The sequence below is a fragment of the Xenopus tropicalis genome, chromosome 3, assembly GCF_000004195.4.
Source record: "Xenopus tropicalis strain Nigerian chromosome 3, UCB_Xtro_10.0, whole genome shotgun sequence".
Taxonomy (NCBI): domain Eukaryota; kingdom Metazoa; phylum Chordata; class Amphibia; order Anura; family Pipidae; genus Xenopus; species Xenopus tropicalis.
Genome location: NC_030679.2, coordinates 139,866,399 through 139,885,804, shown reverse-complemented (window position 1 = coordinate 139,885,804; position 19,406 = coordinate 139,866,399). Strand labels below are relative to the sequence as shown.

Genomic DNA, 19,406 nt, shown 5'->3' with positions numbered 1-19,406 from the left:
AATGTTATGGGTGGAGTCTTATGATGGGAGGGTGTGACTCTGGGATGGAGCTTTTCTCTATAAAAATGGACTTGCATGCAAAAATCTGGTGCATTTATGCTATTTGCATTTGCTATATCTTAAGCTCTGACTGGGTCCAAATAACATTGCTTGGACATTGCCAGGACATTGCTTGGACTGCCAATGCTGAGGATTTATACGACGGGCGGCTAAAGTGCTTTGAATCTCTCAACAAACAGGGATTACTAACACTACTCTCGGTAGAAGTAGTGCTCACCAACGTGCCTTTCCGCTTAGCAGACATCGCCAATGGACATCATGAGCCGCGCTTTGTCACTGATTCTTCTCATGGTACCGCTGCTGCTGGTACTGTCCAGTGGTGGCTCTCATGCCTACCCGCTTCTTAAGAAGGGTGGAGAGCATCTGCTTAATGAAATGCTGATGAAGAATGACTGTTTGGCGCCGGAGGAAAAACACGAATGCTTTCCTAGGCTTCCTCGTATCAGCTGGGCCTTTGACACATACCAGGTGGAAGCTGCGGTTGGGGCAGCAATTCAATTCCTCCGTGAAACCTTTCGCTTCTACAACGAAAACTTTGAGGCACTGGGATTGTCGCAGGAGCTTGGTCATGAGCTTTTACAGCTTCTAGATCGGCTAATAGAAGAATGGGCTCCGTACGTGACCGACACAACAGTGAATGAAGACGTCAGCCAAGGCATATCCGAATTCTACAGACAGCTAATAAATCTTGTCCGAAAGGAGGGTAACGCTGCATGTGTTCTGAGTGTGATCAGCGAGAATTTATATCAGGTTGCTCATCTCTTATCACGTGTGCAAAAACACCTTCTCGTAAATGACACCTCCAGAGTGGGCTACTTCAAAGATGAATAAAGGAAGAACATGACACGACAATTCTCAGTTTACCACATGTCGCCTCAACGCCAACGCGCAAACTCCCCATAGGAACCATGCACTGGAGACTTTCCATTGGGCGGTACAACATTCCTTCCAGAGCGCTGACTCTAGCACCAAACAAAGCTCTTACTCGAATCTTACAATAACCAAGCTCTCTCCTCTTCTGAAGTTCCTGCTGAAACCTTAACCTGTCTGCATAACAATAATAAAGAAAATCCCAATAAAGATCTACGTCAAGACACTGGCGCTTTCTTGCGGGAGCTTTGTCAGGAACTGTTTCATATTGGGGTAACACCGCGTGCACTGAGACTGTCTACTGGTTCTACAATTCCCGCAGACTGTTGATGATATGGACATTGGAATCGCTATTGACTTTATAGAAGGGCACACGTTGCTTGCAATACATCCACAACCACTAATGCATCAATCTAACCGTAACTCCCTGACGGTTCAGCCCTAAATGCAGTTTGGATGCATCGGATATATTAAAAACGTGTTGCTCATCTCTTATTGTGCATGTGAAAACACTGTCTCGTGAATGAAACCTTCTGAGTTTGCTACTTCAAAGACAAACAAACCAATACCATGACTCTTGGTTTATTGCCCGGCACCTCAACGTAAAGGCCGCTTTGCAATCTCCCCAGAGAAACCACGCGCTCAAGCCTTTCCATTTGGCCCCACTGCATCGCTTCCAGAGGGCTGTCTCTGGCGACAAATCCCTTTTAAAAGTGCTTGGCTGAATCTTACAAAAACCAAGTTCTCGTCTGTTCTGAATATCCTGCTGAAGTCGCCTACTGCCGATAGTTATTCTAACGTTACACGGTGCCCCTCACTGAATCTGGTTTTCGTTTCTGACCTTACTATTGTATTACTGTATTTACGTTGGGGATTTTTAATTAACGTTGGGGATCATGCATGGGAAACATTGTCTCGTGAATGAGCTGCTATAAAGGGGTTGTGTCGCTGCAACTCAGCTCACTTTCTTAAAAGAAAAGGATTACTAACACGTCTGCCGTCAGGAGTATTGTTTACTGAGGTGCCTTCCCACTGAGTGGAAATTGCAAAGGGACCCGAAAGCGTGGGGTAAGGACATACGAGCCCAGGACATCACTTGGACTGCCATCACTGAGGATTTACACGACGAGCTGCCAAAGTGCTTTGAATCTCTCAACAAACAGGAATTACTAACACTACTCTCGGTAGAAGTAGTGCTCACCAACGTGCCTTTCCGCTGAGCAGACATCGCCAACGGACATCATGAGCCGCACTTTGTCACTGATTCTTCTCACGGTACCGCTGCTGCTGGTATTGTCCAGTGGTGGTTATCATGGGTACCCGCTTCCTAAGAAGGGCGGAGAGCATCTGCTAAATGAAATGCTGATGAAGAATGACCGTTTGGTGCTGGAGGAAATACACGAATGCTTTCCTAGGCTTCCTCGTATCAGCTGGGCCTTTGACACATACCAGGTGGAAGCTTCAGTTGGGGCAGCAATTCAATTCTTCCGTGAAACCTTTCGCTTCTACAAGGAAAACTTTGAGGCACTGGGATTGTCGCAGGAGCTTGGTCATGAGCTTTTACAGATTCTAGATCGGCTAATAGAAGAATGGGCTCCGTACGTGACCGACACAACAGTGAATGAAGACGTCAGCCAAGGCATATCCGAATTCTACAGACAGCTAATAAAGCTGGTCCCAAAGCCGGGTAATGCTGCATGTGTTCTGAGTGTGATCAGCGAGAATTTATATCAGGCTGCTCATCTCTTATCACGTGTGCAAAAACACCTTCTCGTAAATGAGACCTCCAGAGTGGGCTACTTCAAAGATGAATAAAGGAAGAACATGACACGACAATTCTCAGTTTACCACATGTTGCCTAAATGCCAACGCCACCTCGCAAACTCCCCAGAGGAACCATGAACTGGAGACTTTCCTTTGGGCAGTACCACATCCCTTCCAGAGCGCTGACTCTAGCGCCAAACAAAGCTCTTACTCGAATCTTGCAATAACCAAGCTCTCTCCTCTTCTGAAGTTCCTGCTGAAACCTTTACCTGTCTGCATAACAATAATAAAGAAAAACCCGATAAAGATCTACGTCAAGGCACTGGCGCTTTCTTGTGGGAACTTTGTCAGGAACTGTTTCATATTGGGGTAACACCGCGTGCACTGAGACTGTCTACTGGGCTGTCAGGAATATGTTACAGCAGGCTGTTACGGCTTCTTAACTAATGAGAAAATGCGACCTCATCCGTTATATCTCTTAACGTTGTCTCTATAGCTACTGCAAAACAAATACATCCATTGAAAGGAACTCTGTGACTATTGCCTAATAAACAAAAACCCTTAATTTTATGTGTGTGCAGTTTTTTATTTGTATATATTAAAAATGATGGAGACATTGTAACGAAGGAGCCTTTAGGAACAGAGACAGTGTAACGAAGGAGCCTTTAGGAACAGAGACAGTGTAACGAAGGAGCCTTTAGGAACAGAGACAGTGTAACGAAGGAGCCTTTAGGAACAGAGACAGTGTAACGAAGGAGCCTTTAGGAACAGAGACAGTGTAACGAAGGAAATTCTCTGCAAATCCATGCCTGCCAAAAAATTTGCTCATTACTACCCATTGTTTTTAGTACTTGATATGGCCCCTCCCAATTGGCTTCCCATGGTCCTGTTTTGTTAAAAGTATTTATGATACACCATGTTTCTGAGGTGTAGGTAAGAAAGGTTCATGAGAAAATGTCACCCTGTAATCAACTGAAAAGGAATATATTGGGTAGAAGACAAGGTTGTACATCTCATACTCATCAGAACTGCTGGTAATGCCTCTACCCAAGTGTTCCCTTTGTCAAGGAGCATCTTGATTGTAATGTTCTATTTATTCGTTCAACAATTCCCAAAGACTGTTGATGATACGCACAGTGGAATCGCTGTTGACTTTATAGAAGGGCACACGTTGCTTTCAATACATCCACAACCACTAATGCATCAATCTAACCATAACTCCCTCACGGTTCAGCCCTAAATGCAGATTTTGCTCTGGTGCCTTCAACACCGCCCGATCAAGATCTTTTGTCCTGTCCAATCAACAAGACGACCAATATCCCTTTTGCCATATCAGTCGTCTCATCGATCCACCGTGCAGAATATCGTAGAAAGCCTCGTCTGGTTGTTGGCAAATATTGGTGGCCCCACCCATGGGGTGGAGCTCTAGCCTATAAAACTGGACATGCACTCATAGCCAGGTAAAATTATAATATTTGCATTTGCAATAACTGCCGTACCGACTGTGACCAATCAAAATACAGACGGAACAAACTGCCTGTAAACGAATCATCCGCGGTACCAATGGCACCAGGAGAGATAAACTGCCTAGCGCCACTCGCCGTGGCCACAACTATTCTCTACTTGCTCGTACGGCCATCAAGCGCTACTTCCCAAGAATGCCGTTGGCCTGATAAAAAAGGAGAGAATATTGACAATGAAATACTCAAAGTCTTTGATAACTTGCAGCTCTACAAAGAGATTGAAGATGATTGTCATTTTGAAGTTCATGATATCGGCTTAATTAACGTCAGCTCTCCGGGGGAAGCTGCAGCCATGGTGCTCACAATCTTCAGGGAAACCAAGAACTTTTATCAGAAAAAAACACAACGTTTCAGACTACCTGAGGAAGATCGTAACTGGTTGCTATATCTTTTGACAGAAGAAATAGACCAGCTGGCTCCATGTGTAACAGACAAAGCCCAATATAAGGCTGTTACAGAACCCATCTCCAGAGAATACAGAGAACTACTGAAGAAAGCCTGGGAATGGGGTAACACTGCGTGCACTGAGACTGTCAACTGGGCTGTCAGGAATATTGTACAGCAGGGTGTTACGGTTTCTTCTCAAAGGAGAAAACTCGACCTCATCCGTAATATCTCTTAACGTTGTCTGTATAGCTACTGCTAAACAAATACATTCATTGAAAGAAACTCTGTGACTTTTACCTAATAAACAGAAACCCTTAATTTTATGTGTGTGCAGTTTTTTATTTGTATATATTAAAAATGATGGAGATATTGTAACGAAGGTGCCTCTAGTAACAGAGACAGTGTAACGAAGGTGCCTTTAGTAACAGAGACATTGTAACGAAGGTGCCTTTAGTAACAGAGACAGTGTAACGAAGGAGCCTTTAGTAACAGAGACATTGTAACGAAGGAGCCTTTAGTAACAGAGACATTGTAACGAAGGAGCCTTTAGTAACAGAGACATTGTAACGAAGGTGCCTTTAGTAACAGAGACATTGTAACGAAGGAGCCTTTAGTAACAGAGACATTGTAACGAAGGAGCCTTTAGTAACAGAGACATTGTAACGAAGGAGCCTTTAGAAACAGAGACAGTGTAACGAAGGAGCCTTTAGGAACAGAGACAGTGTAACGAAGGAGCCTTTTTTAATATAGGTTGCTCATCTCTTATCACATGCGCAAAAACACCTTCTCGTAAATGAGACCTCCTGAGTTGGCTACTTCAAAGATGAATTAAAGAAGGATACTGATATAACAATTCGCAGTTTACCACCTGTCACCTCAATGCCAAGGCCACCTCGCAAACTCTCCAGATCAACCATGGGCTGGAGACTTTCCATTAGGCGGTACCGCATCCCTTCCAGAGCGCTGACTCTAGCGCCAAACATCTTTAGAAAGCTCTTACCCAAGGTCTCATCTCTTCTGAAGTTCCTGCTGAAGCCTTTACTTGTCTGTATAACAATAATAAAGGAAAACCCAATAAAGATCTAACCAGAATAAGTGTCACTCACTGAATCAGGTTTTCATTTCTGACCGAACTATTATAAAGCTGGCCCACAAGCAGGGTAATAACACATGGACCTGGGACATTGTGTTATCTGCCATCACTGAGAATTTTCAACTAACAGAAGAATGGGCTCTGTTCATGGAAAACACAGTGGGGAACAAATATATAAGGGAAGGCACATCCAGATGGTACCTTCGACTAAAACGGCAGGGTAACGTCGCTTGTGTTCGTATATCGCTTGGTGTGTCAACAGCACGAATTTACGCTGTGTTGCTCATCTCTTAAAGTGCTTGCGAAAACCTTCTGAGTTGGCTACTTCCAAGACAAAGAAATGAACGATATGGATACCATGATTCTTGGTTTATTGCCTGGCACCTCAACGTGAAGGCCGCTTCGCAATCTCCCCAGAGAAACCATGCGCTCAAGCCTTTCCATTTGGCCCCACTGCATCGCTTCCAGAGGGCCGTCTCTGGCCTCAAATCCCTTTTAAAAGGGCTCGGCTGAATCTTACAAAAGCCAAGTTCTTGTCTGTTCTGAATATCCTGCTGAAGTCGCATACTGCCGATAGTTATTCGACTTACAAAAATATAGAAAAAATCTATTAAAGATCTAACGTAACACGGTGCCCCTCACTGAATCTGGTTTTCATTTCTGACCTATTATGCTACTGTATTATTATTTACGTTGGGGATTATTAATTAATGTTGGGGATCATGCATGGGAAACATTGTCTGGTGAATGAGCTGCTATAAAGGGGTTGCGTCGCTGCCCCTCAGCTCACTTTCTGAAAAGAAAAGGATTACTTACACGTCTGCCGGCAGGAGTATTGTTTACTGAGGTGCCTTCCCACTGAGTGGAAATTGCAAAGGGACCCGAAAGCGTGGGGTAAGGACATACGAGCCCAGGACATCACTTGGACTGCCATCGCTGAGGGTTTACACGACGGGCTGCCAAAGTGCTTTGAATTTCTCAACAAACAGGGATTACTAACACTACTCTCGGTAGAAGTAGTGCTCACCAACGTGCCTTTCCGCTGAGCAGAAATCGCCAATGGACATCATGAGCCGCACTCTGTCACTGATTCTTCTCATGGTACCGTTGCTTCTGGTACTGTCCAGTGGTGGCTCTCATGGGTGCCCACTTCTTAAGAAGGGCGGAGAGCATCTGCTAAATGAAATGCTGTCGACGAATGACCGTTTGGTGCTAGAGGAAATACACGAATGCTTTCCTAGGCTTCCTCGTATCAGCTGGGCCTTTGACACATACCAGGTGGAAGCTGCGGTTGGGGCAGCAATTCAATTCTTTAATGAAACCTTTCGCTTTTACAACGAAAACTTTGAGGCACTGGGATTGTCGCAGGAGCTTTGTCATGAGCAGTTACAGCTTCTACAGCGGCTAATAGAAGAATGGGCTCCGTGCGTTACCGACACAAAAGCGAATAAAGACGTCAGCCGAGGCATATCCAGATTCTACAGGCGGCTAAGAAAGCTGGTCCGAAAGCAGGGTAACGCTGCATGTGTTCTGAGTGTGATCAGCGAGAATTTATATCAGGTTGCTCATCTCTTATCACGTGTGCGAAAACACCTTCTCATAAATGAGAAAGGACATGACACGACAATTCTCAGTTTACCACCTGTCGCTTCAATGCCAAGGCCACCTCACAAACTCCCCATAGGAATTTCCATTGGTCGGTACCGCATCCCTTCCAAAAGCGCTGACTCTAGCACAAAACATTTTTCGAAAGCTCTTACCCAAATCTTGCAATAACCAAGCTCTCTCCTATTCTTAAGTTCCTGCCGAAACTTTACCTGTCTGCATAACAATAATAAAGAAAAACCAAATAAAGATCTAACCTAACAAAGTCTCACTCAATGAATCACAATGGCACCAGGAGAGATAAACTGCCTAGCGTAGATTGCCGTGGCCATGACTATTCTTTACTTGCTCGTACAGCCATCGAGTGCTAGTTCCCATGCCGTTGGCCTGATAAAAAAGGAGAGACTATTGACAATGAAATACTCAAAGTCTTTGATAACTTGCAGCTCTACAAAGAGATCGAAGATGATTGTCATTTTGAAGTTCATGATATCGGCTTTATTAACGTCAGCTCTCCGGGGGAAGCTGCAGCCATGGTGCTCACAATCTTCTGGGAAACCAAGAACTTTTATCAGAAAAAAACACAATGTTTCAGACTACCTGAGGAAGATCGTAACTGGTTGCTTTATCTTTTGACAGAAGAAATAGACCAGCTGGCTCCATGTGTAACAGACAAAGCCCAATATAAGGCTGTTACAGAACCCATCTCCAGAGAATACAGAGAACTACTGAAGAAAGCCTGGGAATGGGGTAACACTGCATGCACTGAGACTGTCAACTGGGCTGTCAGGAATATTGTACAGCAGGGTGTTACGGTTTCTTCTCAAAGGAGAAAACTCGACCTCATCCGTAATATCTCTTAACGTTGTCTGTATAGCTACTGCTAAACAAATACATTCATTGAAAGAAACTCTGTGACTTTTGCCTAATAAACAGAAACGCTAAATTGTATGTGTGTGCAGTTTTTTATTTGTATATATTAAAAATGATGGAGATATTGTAACGAAGGTGCCTATAGGAACAGAGACAGTGTAACGAAGGTGCCTTTAGTAACAGAGACAGTGTAACGAAGGTGCCTTTAGTAACAGAGACAGTGTAACGAAGGAGCCTTTAGTAACAGAGACAGTGTAACGAAGGAGCCTTTAGTAACAGAGACATTGTAACGAAGGAGCCTTTAGAAATAGAGACAGTGTAACGAAGGAGCCTTTAGGAACAGAGACAGTGTAACGAAGGAGCCTTTTTTAATATAGGTTGCTCATCTCTTATCACATGCGCGAAAACACCTTCTCGTAAATGAGACCTCCTGAGTGGGCTACTTCAAAGATGAATTAAAGAAGGATACTGATATAACAATTCTCAGTTTACCACCTGTCACCTCAATGCCAAGGCCACCTCGCAAACTCCCCAGATCAGCCATGGGCTGGAGACTTTCCATTAGGCGGTACCGCATCCCTTCCAGAGCGCTGACTCTAGCGCCAAACATCTTTAGAAAGCTCTTACCCAAGGTCTCATCTCTTCTGAAGTTCCTGCTGAAGTATTTACTTGTCTGTATAACAATAATAAAGGAAAACCCAATAAAGATCTAACCAGAATAAGTGTCACTCACTGAATAAGGTTTTCATTTCTGACCGAACTATTATAAAGCTGGCCCACAAGCAGGTTAATAACACATGGACCTGGGACATTGTGTGATCTGCCATCACTGAGAATTTTCAACTAACAGAAGAATGGGCTCTGTTCATGGAAAACACAGTGGAGAACAAAGATATAAGGTAAGGCACATCCAGATGGTACCTTCGACTAAAACGGCAGGGTAACGTCGCTTGTGTTCGTATATCGCTTGGTGTGTCAACAGCACGAATTTACGCTGTGTTGCTCATCTCTTAAAGTGCTTGCGAAAACCTTCTGAGTTGGCTACTTCCAAGACAAAGAAATGAACGATATGGATACCATGATTCTTGGTTTATTGCCTGGCACCTCAATGTGAAGGCCGCTTCGCAATCTCCCCAGAGAAACCATGCGCTCAAGCCTTTCCATTTGGCCCCACTGCATCGCTTCCAGAGGGCCGTCTCTGGCCTCAAATCCCTTTTAAAAGGGCTCGGCTGAATCTTACAAAAGCCAAGTTCTTGTCTGTTCTGAATATCCTGCTGAAGTCGCCTACTGCCGATAGTTATTCGACTTACAAAAATATAGAAAAAATCTATTAAAGATCTAACGTAACACGGTGCCCCTCACTGAATCTGGTTTTCATTTCTGACCTATTATGCTACTGTATTATTATTTACGTTGGGGATTATTAATTAACGTTGGGGATCATGCATGGGAAACATTGTCTGGTGAATGAGCTGCTATAAAGGGGTTGCGTCGCTGCCCCTCAGCTCACTTTCTGAAAAGAAAAGGATTACTAACACGTCTGCCGGCAGGAGTATTGTTTACTGAGGTGCCTTCCCACTGAGTGGAAATTGCAAAGGGACCCGAAAGCGTGGGGTAAGGACATACGAGCCCAGGACATCACTTGGACTGCCATCGCTGAGGGTTTACACGACGGGCTGCCAAAGTGCTTTGAATTTCTCAACAAACAGGGATTACTAACACTACTCTCGGTAGAAGTAGTGCTCACCAACGTGCCTTTCCGCTGAGCAGAAATCGCCAATGGACATCATGAGCCGCACTCTGTCACTGATTCTTCTCATGGTACCGTTGCTTCTGGTACTGTCCAGTGGTGGCTCTCATGGGTGCCCACTTCTTAAGAAGGGCGGAGAGCATCTGCTAAATGAAATGCTGTCGACGAATGACCGTTTGGTGCTAGAGGAAATACACGAATGCTTTCCTAGGCTTCCTCGTATCAGCTGGGCCTTTGGCACATACCAGGTGGAAGCTGCGGTTGGGGCAGCAATTCAATTCTTTAATGAAACCTTTCGCTTTACAACGAAAACTTTGAGGCACTGGGATTGTCGCAGGAGCTTTGTCATGAGCAGTTACAGCTTCTACAGCGGCTAATAGAAGAATGGGCTCCGTGCGTTACCGACACAAAAGCGAATAAAGACGTCAGCCGAGGCATATCCAGATTCTACAGGCGGCTAAGAAAGCTGGTCCGAAAGCAGGGGTAACGCTGCATGTGTTCTGAGTGTGATCAGCGAGAATTTATATCAGGTTGCTCATCTCTTATCACGTGTGCGAAAACACCTTCTCATAAATGAGAAAGGACATGACAGGACAATTCTCAGTTTACCACCTGTCGCTTCAATGCCAAGGCCACCTCACAAACTCCCCATAGGAATTTCCATTGGTCGGTACCGCATCCCTTCCAAAAGCGCTGACTCTAGCACAAAACATTTTTCGAAAGCTCTTACCCAAATCTTGCAATAACCAAGCTCTCTCCTATTCTTAAGTTCCTGCCGAAACTTTACCTGTCTGCATAACAATAATAAAGAAAAACCAAATAAAGATCTAACCTAACAAAGTCTCACTCAATGAATCACAATGGCACCAGGAGAGATAAACTGCCTAGCGTAGATTGCCGTGGCCATGACTATTCTTTACTTGCTCGTACAGCCATCGAGTGCTAGTTCCCATGCCGTTGGCCTGATAAAAAAGGAGAGACTATTGACAATGAAATACTCAAAGTCTTTGATAACTTGCAGCTCTACAAAGAGATCGAAGATGATTGTCATTTTGAAGTTCATGATATCGGCTTTATTAACGTCAGCTCTCCGGGGGAAGCTGCAGCCATGGTGCTCACAATCTTCTGGGAAACCAAGAACTTTTATCAGAAAAAAACACAATGTTTCAGACTACCTGAGGAAGATCGTAACTGGTTGCTTTATCTTTTGACAGAAGAAATAGACCAGCTGGCTCCATGTGTAACAGACAAAGCCCAATATAAGGCTGTTACAGAACCCATCTCCAGAGAATACAGAGAACTACTGAAGAAAGCCTGGGAATGGGGTAACACCGCATGCACTGAGACTGTCAACTGGGCTGTCAGGAATATTGTACTGCAGGGTGTTACGGTTTCTTCTCAAAGGAGAAAACTCGACCTCATCCGTAATATCTCTTAACGTTGTCTGTATAGCTACTGCAAAACAAATACATTCATTAAAAGAAACTCTGTGACTATTGCTTAATAAACAGAAACCCTAAATTTTATGTGTGTGCAGTTTTTTATTTGTATATATTAAAAATGATGGAGATATTGTAACGAAGGAGCCTTTAGGAACAGAGACAGTGTAACGAAGGAGCCATTAGGAACAGAGACAGTGTAACGAAGGAGCCTTTAGGAACAGAGACAGTGTAACGAAGGAGCCTTTAGGAACAGAGACAATGTAACGAAGGAGCCTTTTTTATACAGGCTGCTCATCTCTTATCACATGCGCGAAAACACCTTCTCGTAAATGAGACCTCCTGAGTGGGCTACTTCAAAGATGAATTAATTAAGGATACTGATATAACAATTCTCAGTTTACCACCTGTCGCCTCAATGCCAAGGCCACCTCGCAAACTCCCCAGATCAACCATGGGCTGGAGACTTTTCATTAGGTGGTACCGCATCCCTTCCAGAGCGCTGACTCTAGCGCCAAACATCTTTAGAAAGCTCTTACCCAAGGTCTCATCTCTTCTGAAGTTCCTGCTGAAGCATTTACTTGTCTGTATAACAATAATAAAGGAAAACCCAATAAAGATCTAACCTAACAAAGTGTCACTCACTGAATCAGGTTTTCATTTCTGACCGAACTATTATAAAGCTGGCCCACAAGCAGGGTAATAACACATGGACCTGGGACATTGTGTGATCTGCCATCACTGAGAATTATCAACTAACAGAAGAATGGGCTCTGTTCATGGAAAACACAGTGGGGAACAAAGATATAAGGGAAGGCACATCCAGATGGTACCTTCGACTAAAAAAGCAGGGTAACGTCGCTTGTGTTCATATATCGCTTGGTGTGTCAACAGCACGAATTTACGCTGTGTTGCTCATCTCTTAAAGCTACTTCCAAGACAAAGAAATGAACGATACGGATACCATGATTCTTGGTTTATTGCCTGGCACCTCAACGCGAAGGCTGCTTCGCAATCTCCCCAGAGAAACCACACGCTCAAGCCTTTCCATTTGGCCTCATTGCATCGCTTCCAGAGGGCCGTCTCTGGCACCAAATCCCTTTTAAAAGGGCTCGGCTGAATCTTACAAAAGCCAAGTTCTTGTCTGTTCTGAATATCCTGCCGAAGTCACCTACTGCTGACAGTTATTCGCCTTATAAAGATGAAGAAAAAATCCATTAAAGATGTAACGTAACACGGTGTCACTCACTGAATCCAGTTTGCCTTTCAGATTGCGTTATGGCCTCTTACACTACTTGCAGCTGAGCACGGTCTCACTAACGGAATCCTGAGTGAGACGGAACATCGTGCACTCTGTCTTTGATTCTACGTCCCCATGCCGGTCCCAGAATCCACAATGAGCAGCTCTCCTGGATGCCTGATGATCACTGCTGCCTCTGTTGCCGTGAGTGCTGCTTACCAGCGTGCCTTCTCGCTGAGTCGAAATGTATTGAGAACATCATAAGTTTCACTCTGTCCCTGATCTCCTGGTCGACCACAAATGGCTCCCCGGGATGCCCGATGATCACTGCTGCCTCTGTCGCCAGTAGTGCTCCTTACCAGCGTGCCTTCCCACTGAGTTAAGATAATGTCGGAACATCATGAGCTGCACTCTGTGCCTGATTCTCCTTGATAGCGACAAACAGCTCTCCGATATTGTGAAGAAGGAGCCTGTACGACAGTGACACTGTAACGGTTGAGCCTTACGAATACAGACTTAGTAACGAAGGAGCCGCAACTGATAGAGCCTTGTGACTATGGAACCATTATGGACTGAATACTGTAACAGAGGAGCCCAATGTTATGGGTGGAGTCTTATGATGGGAGGGTGTGACTCTGGGATGGAGCTTTTCTCTATAAAAATGGACTTGCATGCAAAAATCAGGTGCATTTATGCTATTTGCATTTGCTATATCTTAAGCTCTGACTGGGTCCAAATAACATTGCTTGGACATTGCCAGGACATTGCTTGGACTGCCAATGCTGAGGATTTATACGACGGGCGGCTAAAGTGCTTTGAATCTCTCAACAAACAGGGATTACTAACACTACTCTCGGTAGAAGTAGTGCTCACCAACGTGCCTTTCCGCTTAGCAGACATCGCCAATGGACATCATGAGCCGCACTTTGTCACTGATTCTTCTCATGGTACCGCTGCTGCTGGTACTGTCCAGTGGTGGCTCTCATGCGTACCCGCTTCTTAAGAAGGGTGGAGACCATCTGCTAAATGAAATGCTGATGAAGAATGACTGTTTGGCACCGGAGAAAATACACGAATGCTTTCCTAGGCTTCCTCGTATCAGCTGGGCCTTTAACACATACCAGGTGGAAGCTGCGGTTGGGGCAGCAATTCAATTCCTCCGTGGAACCTTTCGCTTCTACAACGAAAACTTTGAGGCACTGGGATTGTCGCAGGAGCTTGGTCATGAGCTTTTACAGCTTCTAGATCGGCTAATAGAAGAATGGGCTCCGTACGTGACCGACACAACATTGAATGAAGACGTCAGCCAAGGCATATCCGAATTCTACAGACAGCTAATAAAGCTTGTCCGAAAGGAGGGTAACGCTGCATGTGTTCTGAGTGTGATCAGCGAGAATTTATATCAGGTTGCTCATCTCTTATCACGTGTGCGAAAACACCTTCTCGTAAATGAGACCTCCAGAGTGGGCTACTTCAAAGATGAATAAAGGAAGAACATGACACGACAATTCTCAGTTTACCACATGTCGCCTCAACGCCAACGCGCAAACTCCCCATAGGAACCATGCACTGGAGACTTTCCATTGGGCGGTACCACATTCCTTCCAGAGCGCTGACTCTAGCACCAAACAAAGCTCTTACTCGAATCTTACAATAACCAAGCTCTCTCCTCTTCTAAAGTTCCTGCTGAAACCTTAACCTGTCTGCATAACAATAATAAAGAAAATCCCAATAAAGATCTACGTCAAGGCACTGGCGCTTTCTTGCGGGAGCTTTGTCAGGAACTGTTTCATATTGGGGTAACACCGCGTGCACTGAGACTGTCTACTGGTTCTACAATTCCCGCAGACTGTTGATGATACGGACATTGGAATCGCTATTGACTTTATAGAAGGGCACACGTTGCTTGCAATACATCCACAACCTCAAAGCACTTTGGCAGCTCGTCGTGTAAATCCTCAGTGATGGCAGTCCAATCAATCTAACCGTAACTCCCTGACGGTTCAGCCCTAAATGCAGTTTGGATGCATCGGATATATTAAAAACGTGTTGTTCATCTCTTATTGTGCATGTGAAAACACTGTCTCGTGAATGAAACCTTCTGAGTTTGCTACTTCAAAGACAAACAAACCAATACCATGACTCTTGGTTTATTGCCCGGCACCTCAACGTAAAGGCCGCTTTGCAATCTCCTCAGAGAAACCACGCGCTCAAGCCTTTCCATTTGGCCTCACTGCATTGCTTCCAGAGGGCTGTCTCTGGCGACAAATCCCTTTTAAAAGTGCTTGGCTGAATCTTACAAAAACCAAATTCTTGTCTGTTCTGAATATCCTGCCAAAGTCGCCTACTGCCGATAGTTATTCTAACGTTACACGGTGCCCCTCACTGAATCTGGTTTTCGTTTCTGATCTTACTATTGTATTACTGTATTTACGTTGGGGATTTTTAATTAACATTGGGGATCATGCATGGGAAACATTGTCTCGTGAATGAGCTGCTATAAAGGGGTTGTGTCGCTGCACCTCAGCTCACTTTCTTAAAAGAAAAGGATTACTAACACGTCTGCCGTCAGGAGTATTGCTTACTGAGGTGCCTTCCCACTGAGTGGAAATTGCAAAGGGACCCGAAAGCGTGGGGTAAGGACATACGAGCCCAGGACATCACTTGGACTGCCATCACTGAGGATTTACACGACGAGCTGCCAAAGTGCTTTGAATCTCTCAACAAACAGGGATTACTAACACTACTCTCGGTAGAAGTAGTGCTCACCAACGTGCCTTTCCGCTGAGCAGACATCGCCAACGGACATCATGAGCCGCACTTTGTCACTGATTCTTCTCACGGTACCGCTGCTGCTGGTATTGTCCAGTGGTGGTTATCATGGGTACCCGCTTCCTAAGAAGGGCGGAGAGCATCTGCTAAATGAAATGCTGATGAAGAATGACCGTTTGGTGCTGGAGGAAATACACGAATGCTTTCCTAGGCTTCCTCGTATCAGCTGGGCCTTTGACACATACCAGGTGGAAGCTGCGGTTGGGGCAGCAATTCAATTCTTTAATGCAACCATTTACTTCTTCAATGAAAACTTCGAAGCACTGGGATTGTCGCAGGAGCTTTGTCATGAGCTTTTACAGATTCTAGATCGGCTAATAGAAGAATGGGCTCCGTACGTGACCGACACAACAGTGAATGAAGACGTCAGCCAAGGCATATCCGAATTCTACAGACAGCTAATAAAGCTTGTCCCAAAGGAGGGTAACGCTGCATGTGTTCTGAGTGTGATCAGTGAGAATTTATATCAGGTTGCTCATCTCTTATCACGTGTGCGAAAACACCTTCTCGTAAATGAGACCTCCAGAGTGGGCTACTTCAAAGATGAATAAAGGAAGAACATGACACGACAATTCTCAGTTTACCACATGTTGCCTAAACGCCAACGCCACCTCGCAAACTCCCCAGAGGAACCATGCACTGGAGACTTTCCTTTGGGCGGTACCACATCCCTATCAGAGCGCTGACTCTAGCGCCAAACAAAGCTCTTACTCGAATCTTGCAATAACCAAGCTCTCTCCTCTTTTGAAGTTCCTGCTGAAACCTTTACCTGTCTGCATAACAATAATAAAGAAAAACCCAATAAAGATCTACGTCAAGGCACTGGTGCTTTCTTGCGGGAGCTTTGTCAGGAACTGTTTCATATTGGGGAACACCGCGTGCACTGAGACTGTCTACTGGGCTGTCAGGAATATGTTACAGCAGGCTGTTACGGCTTCTTCACTAATGAGAAAACTCGACCTCATCCGTAATATCTCTTAACGTTGTCTCTATAGCTACTGCAAAACAAATACATTCATTGAAAGAAACTCTGTGACTGTTGCCTAATAAACAGAAACCCTATATTTTATGTGTGTGCAGTTTTTTATTTGTATATATTGAAAATGATGGAGATATTGTTACGAAGGTGCCTTTAGTAACAGAGACAGTGTAACGAAGGAGCCTTTAGTAACAGAGACAGTGTAACGAAGGAGCCTTTAGGAACAGAGACAGTGTAACGAAGGAGCCTTTAGGAACAGAGACAGTGTAACGAAGGAGCCTTTAGGAACAGAGACAGTGTAACGAAGGAGCCTTTAGGAACAGAGACAGTGTAACGAAGGAGCCTTTAGGAACAGAGACAGTGTAACGAAGGAGCCTTTAGGAACAGAGATATTGTAACGAAGGAGCCTTTAGGAACAGAGACAGTGTAACGAAGGAGCCTTTAGGAACAGAGATATTGTAACGAAGGAGCCTTTAGGAACAGAGACAGTGTAACGAAGGAAATTCTCTGCAAATCCATGCCTGCCAAAAAATTTGCTCATTACTACCCATTGTTTTTAGTACCTGATATGGTCCCTCCCAATTGGCTTCCCATGGTCCTGTTTTGTGAAAATTATTTATGATACACCATGTTTCTGAGGTGTAGGTAAGAAAGGTTCATGAGAAAATGTCACCCTGTCATCAACTCAAAAGGAATATATTGGGTAGAAGACAAGGTTGTACATCTCATACTCATCAGAACTGCTGGTAATGCCTCTACCCAAGTGTTCCCTTTGTCAAGGAGCATCTTGATTGTAATGTTCTATTTATTCGTTCAACAATTCCCAAAGACTGTTGATGATACGCACAGTGGAATCGCTGTTGACTTTATAGAAGGGCACACGTTGCTTTCAATACATCCACAACCACTAATGCATCAATCTAACCATAACTCCCTCACGGTTCAGCCCTAAATGCAGATTTTGCTCTGGTGCCTTCAACACCGCCCGATCAAGATCTTTTGTCCCGTCCAATCAACAAGACGACCAATATCCCTTTTGCCATATCAGTCGTCTCATCGATCCACCGTGCAGAATATCGTAGAAAGCCTCGTCTGGTTGTTGGCAAATATTGGTGGCCCCACCCATGGGGTGGAGCTCTAGCCTATAAAACTGGACATGCACTCATAGCCAGGTAAAATTATAATATTTGCATTTGCAATAACTGCCGTACCGACTGTGACCAATCAAAATACAGACGGAACAAACTGCCTGTAAACGAATCATCCGCCTTTTTTAATATAGGTTGCTCATCTCTTATCACATGCGCAAAAACACCTTCTCGTAAATGAGACCTCCTGAGTTGGCTACTTCAAAGATGAATTAAAGAAGGATACTGATATAACAATTCTCAGTTTACCACCTGTCGCCTCAATGCCAAGGCCACCTCGCAAACTCTCCAGATCAACCATGGGCTGGAGACTTTCCATTAGGCGGTACCGCATCCCTTCCAGAGCGCTGACTCTAGCGCCAAACATCTTTAGAAAGCTCTTACCCAAGGTCTCATCTCTTCTGAAGTTCCTGCTGAAGCCTTTACTTGTCTGTATAACAATAATAAAGGAAAACCCAATAAAGATCTAACCAGAATAAGTGTCACTCACTGAATCAGGTTTTCATTTCTGACCGAACTATTATAAAGCTGGCCCACAAGCAGGGTAATAACACATGGACCTGGGACATTGTGTGATCTGCCATCACTGAGAATTTCCAACTAACAGAAGAATGGGCTCTGTTCATGGAAAACACAGTGGGGAACAAATATATAAGGTAAGGCACATCCAGATGGTACCTTCGACTAAAACGGCAGGGTAACGTCGCTTGTGTTCGTATATCGCTTGGTGTGTCAACAGCACGAATTTACGCTGTGTTGCTCATCTCTTAAAGTGCTTGCGAAAACCTTCTGAGTTGGCTACTTCCAAGACAAAGAAATGAACGATATGGATACCATGATTCTTGGTTTATTGCCTGGCACCTCAACGTGAAGGCCGCTTCGCAATCTCCCCAGAGAAACCATGCGCTCAAGCCTTTCCATTTGGCCCCACTGCATCGCTTCCAGAGGGCCGTCTCTGGCCTCAAATCCCTTTTAAAAGGGCTCGGCTGAATCTTACAAAAGCCAAGTTCTTGTCTGTTCTGAATATCCTGCTGAAGTCGCCTACTGCCGATAGTTATTCGACTTACAAAAATATAGAAAAAATCTATTAAAGATCTAACGTAACACGGTGCCCCTCACTGAATCTGGTTTTCATTTCTGACCTATTATGCTACTGTATTATTATTTACGTTGGGGATTATTAATTAATGTTGGGGATCATGCATGGGAAACATTGTCTGGTGAATGAGCTACTATAAAGGGGTTGCGTCGCTGCCCCTCAGCTCACTTTCTGAAAAGAAAAGGATTACTAACACGTCTGCCGGCAGGAGTATTGTTTACTGAGGTGCCTTCCCACTGAGTGGAAATTGCAAAGGGACCCGAAAGCGTGGGGTAAGGACATACGAGCCCAGGACATCACTTGGACTGCCATCGCTGAGGGTTTACACGACGGGCTGCCAAAGTGCTTTGAATTTCTCAACAAACAGGGATTACTAACACTACTCTCGGTAGAAGTAGTGCTCACCAACGTGCCTTTCCGCTGAGCAGAAATCGCCAATGGACATCATGAGCCACACTCTGTCACTGATTCTTCTCATGGTACCGTTGCTTCTGGTACTGTCCAGTGGTGGCTCTCATGGGTGCCCACTTCTTAAGAAGGGTGGAGAGCATCTGCTAAATGAAATGCTGTCGACGAATGACCGTTTGGTGCTAGAGGAAATACACGAATGCTTTCCTAGGCTTCCTCGTATCAGCTGGGCCTTTGGCACATACCAGGTGGAAGCTGCGGTTGGGGCAGCAATTCAATTCTTTAATGAAACCTTTCGCTTTTACAACGAAAACTTTGAGGCACTGGGATTGTCGC

The 19,406-nt window shown here is 44.7% G+C and overlaps 3 protein-coding genes and 1 pseudogene across 3 annotated transcripts; all 4 read left to right on the top strand.

Moving 5' to 3' along the window:
• Positions 1-318: 318 nt before the first annotated feature.
• Positions 319-891, top strand: LOC116409505. Its single transcript, XM_031898165.1, has one exon. The coding sequence runs from the start codon at positions 319-321 to the stop codon at positions 889-891; it is 573 nt and encodes a 190-aa protein (XP_031754025.1).
• Positions 892-2,125: 1,234 nt separating this feature from the next.
• LOC116409504 lies at positions 2,126-2,745 on the top strand. The gene has a single exon (XM_031898164.1). The coding sequence runs from the start codon at positions 2,173-2,175 to the stop codon at positions 2,743-2,745; it is 573 nt and encodes a 190-aa protein (XP_031754024.1). The 5' UTR covers positions 2,126-2,172.
• A 7,218-nt stretch (positions 2,746-9,963) lies between these two features.
• Positions 9,964-10,671, top strand: LOC116409566 (annotated as a pseudogene).
• A 4,643-nt stretch (positions 10,672-15,314) lies between these two features.
• On the top strand, positions 15,315-15,987 carry LOC116409503. Its single transcript, XM_031898163.1, has one exon. It carries the CDS (start codon positions 15,415-15,417, stop codon positions 15,985-15,987), a length of 573 nt encoding a protein of 190 aa, XP_031754023.1. The 5' UTR covers positions 15,315-15,414.
• The last annotated feature ends 3,419 nt before the right edge of the window (positions 15,988-19,406 follow it).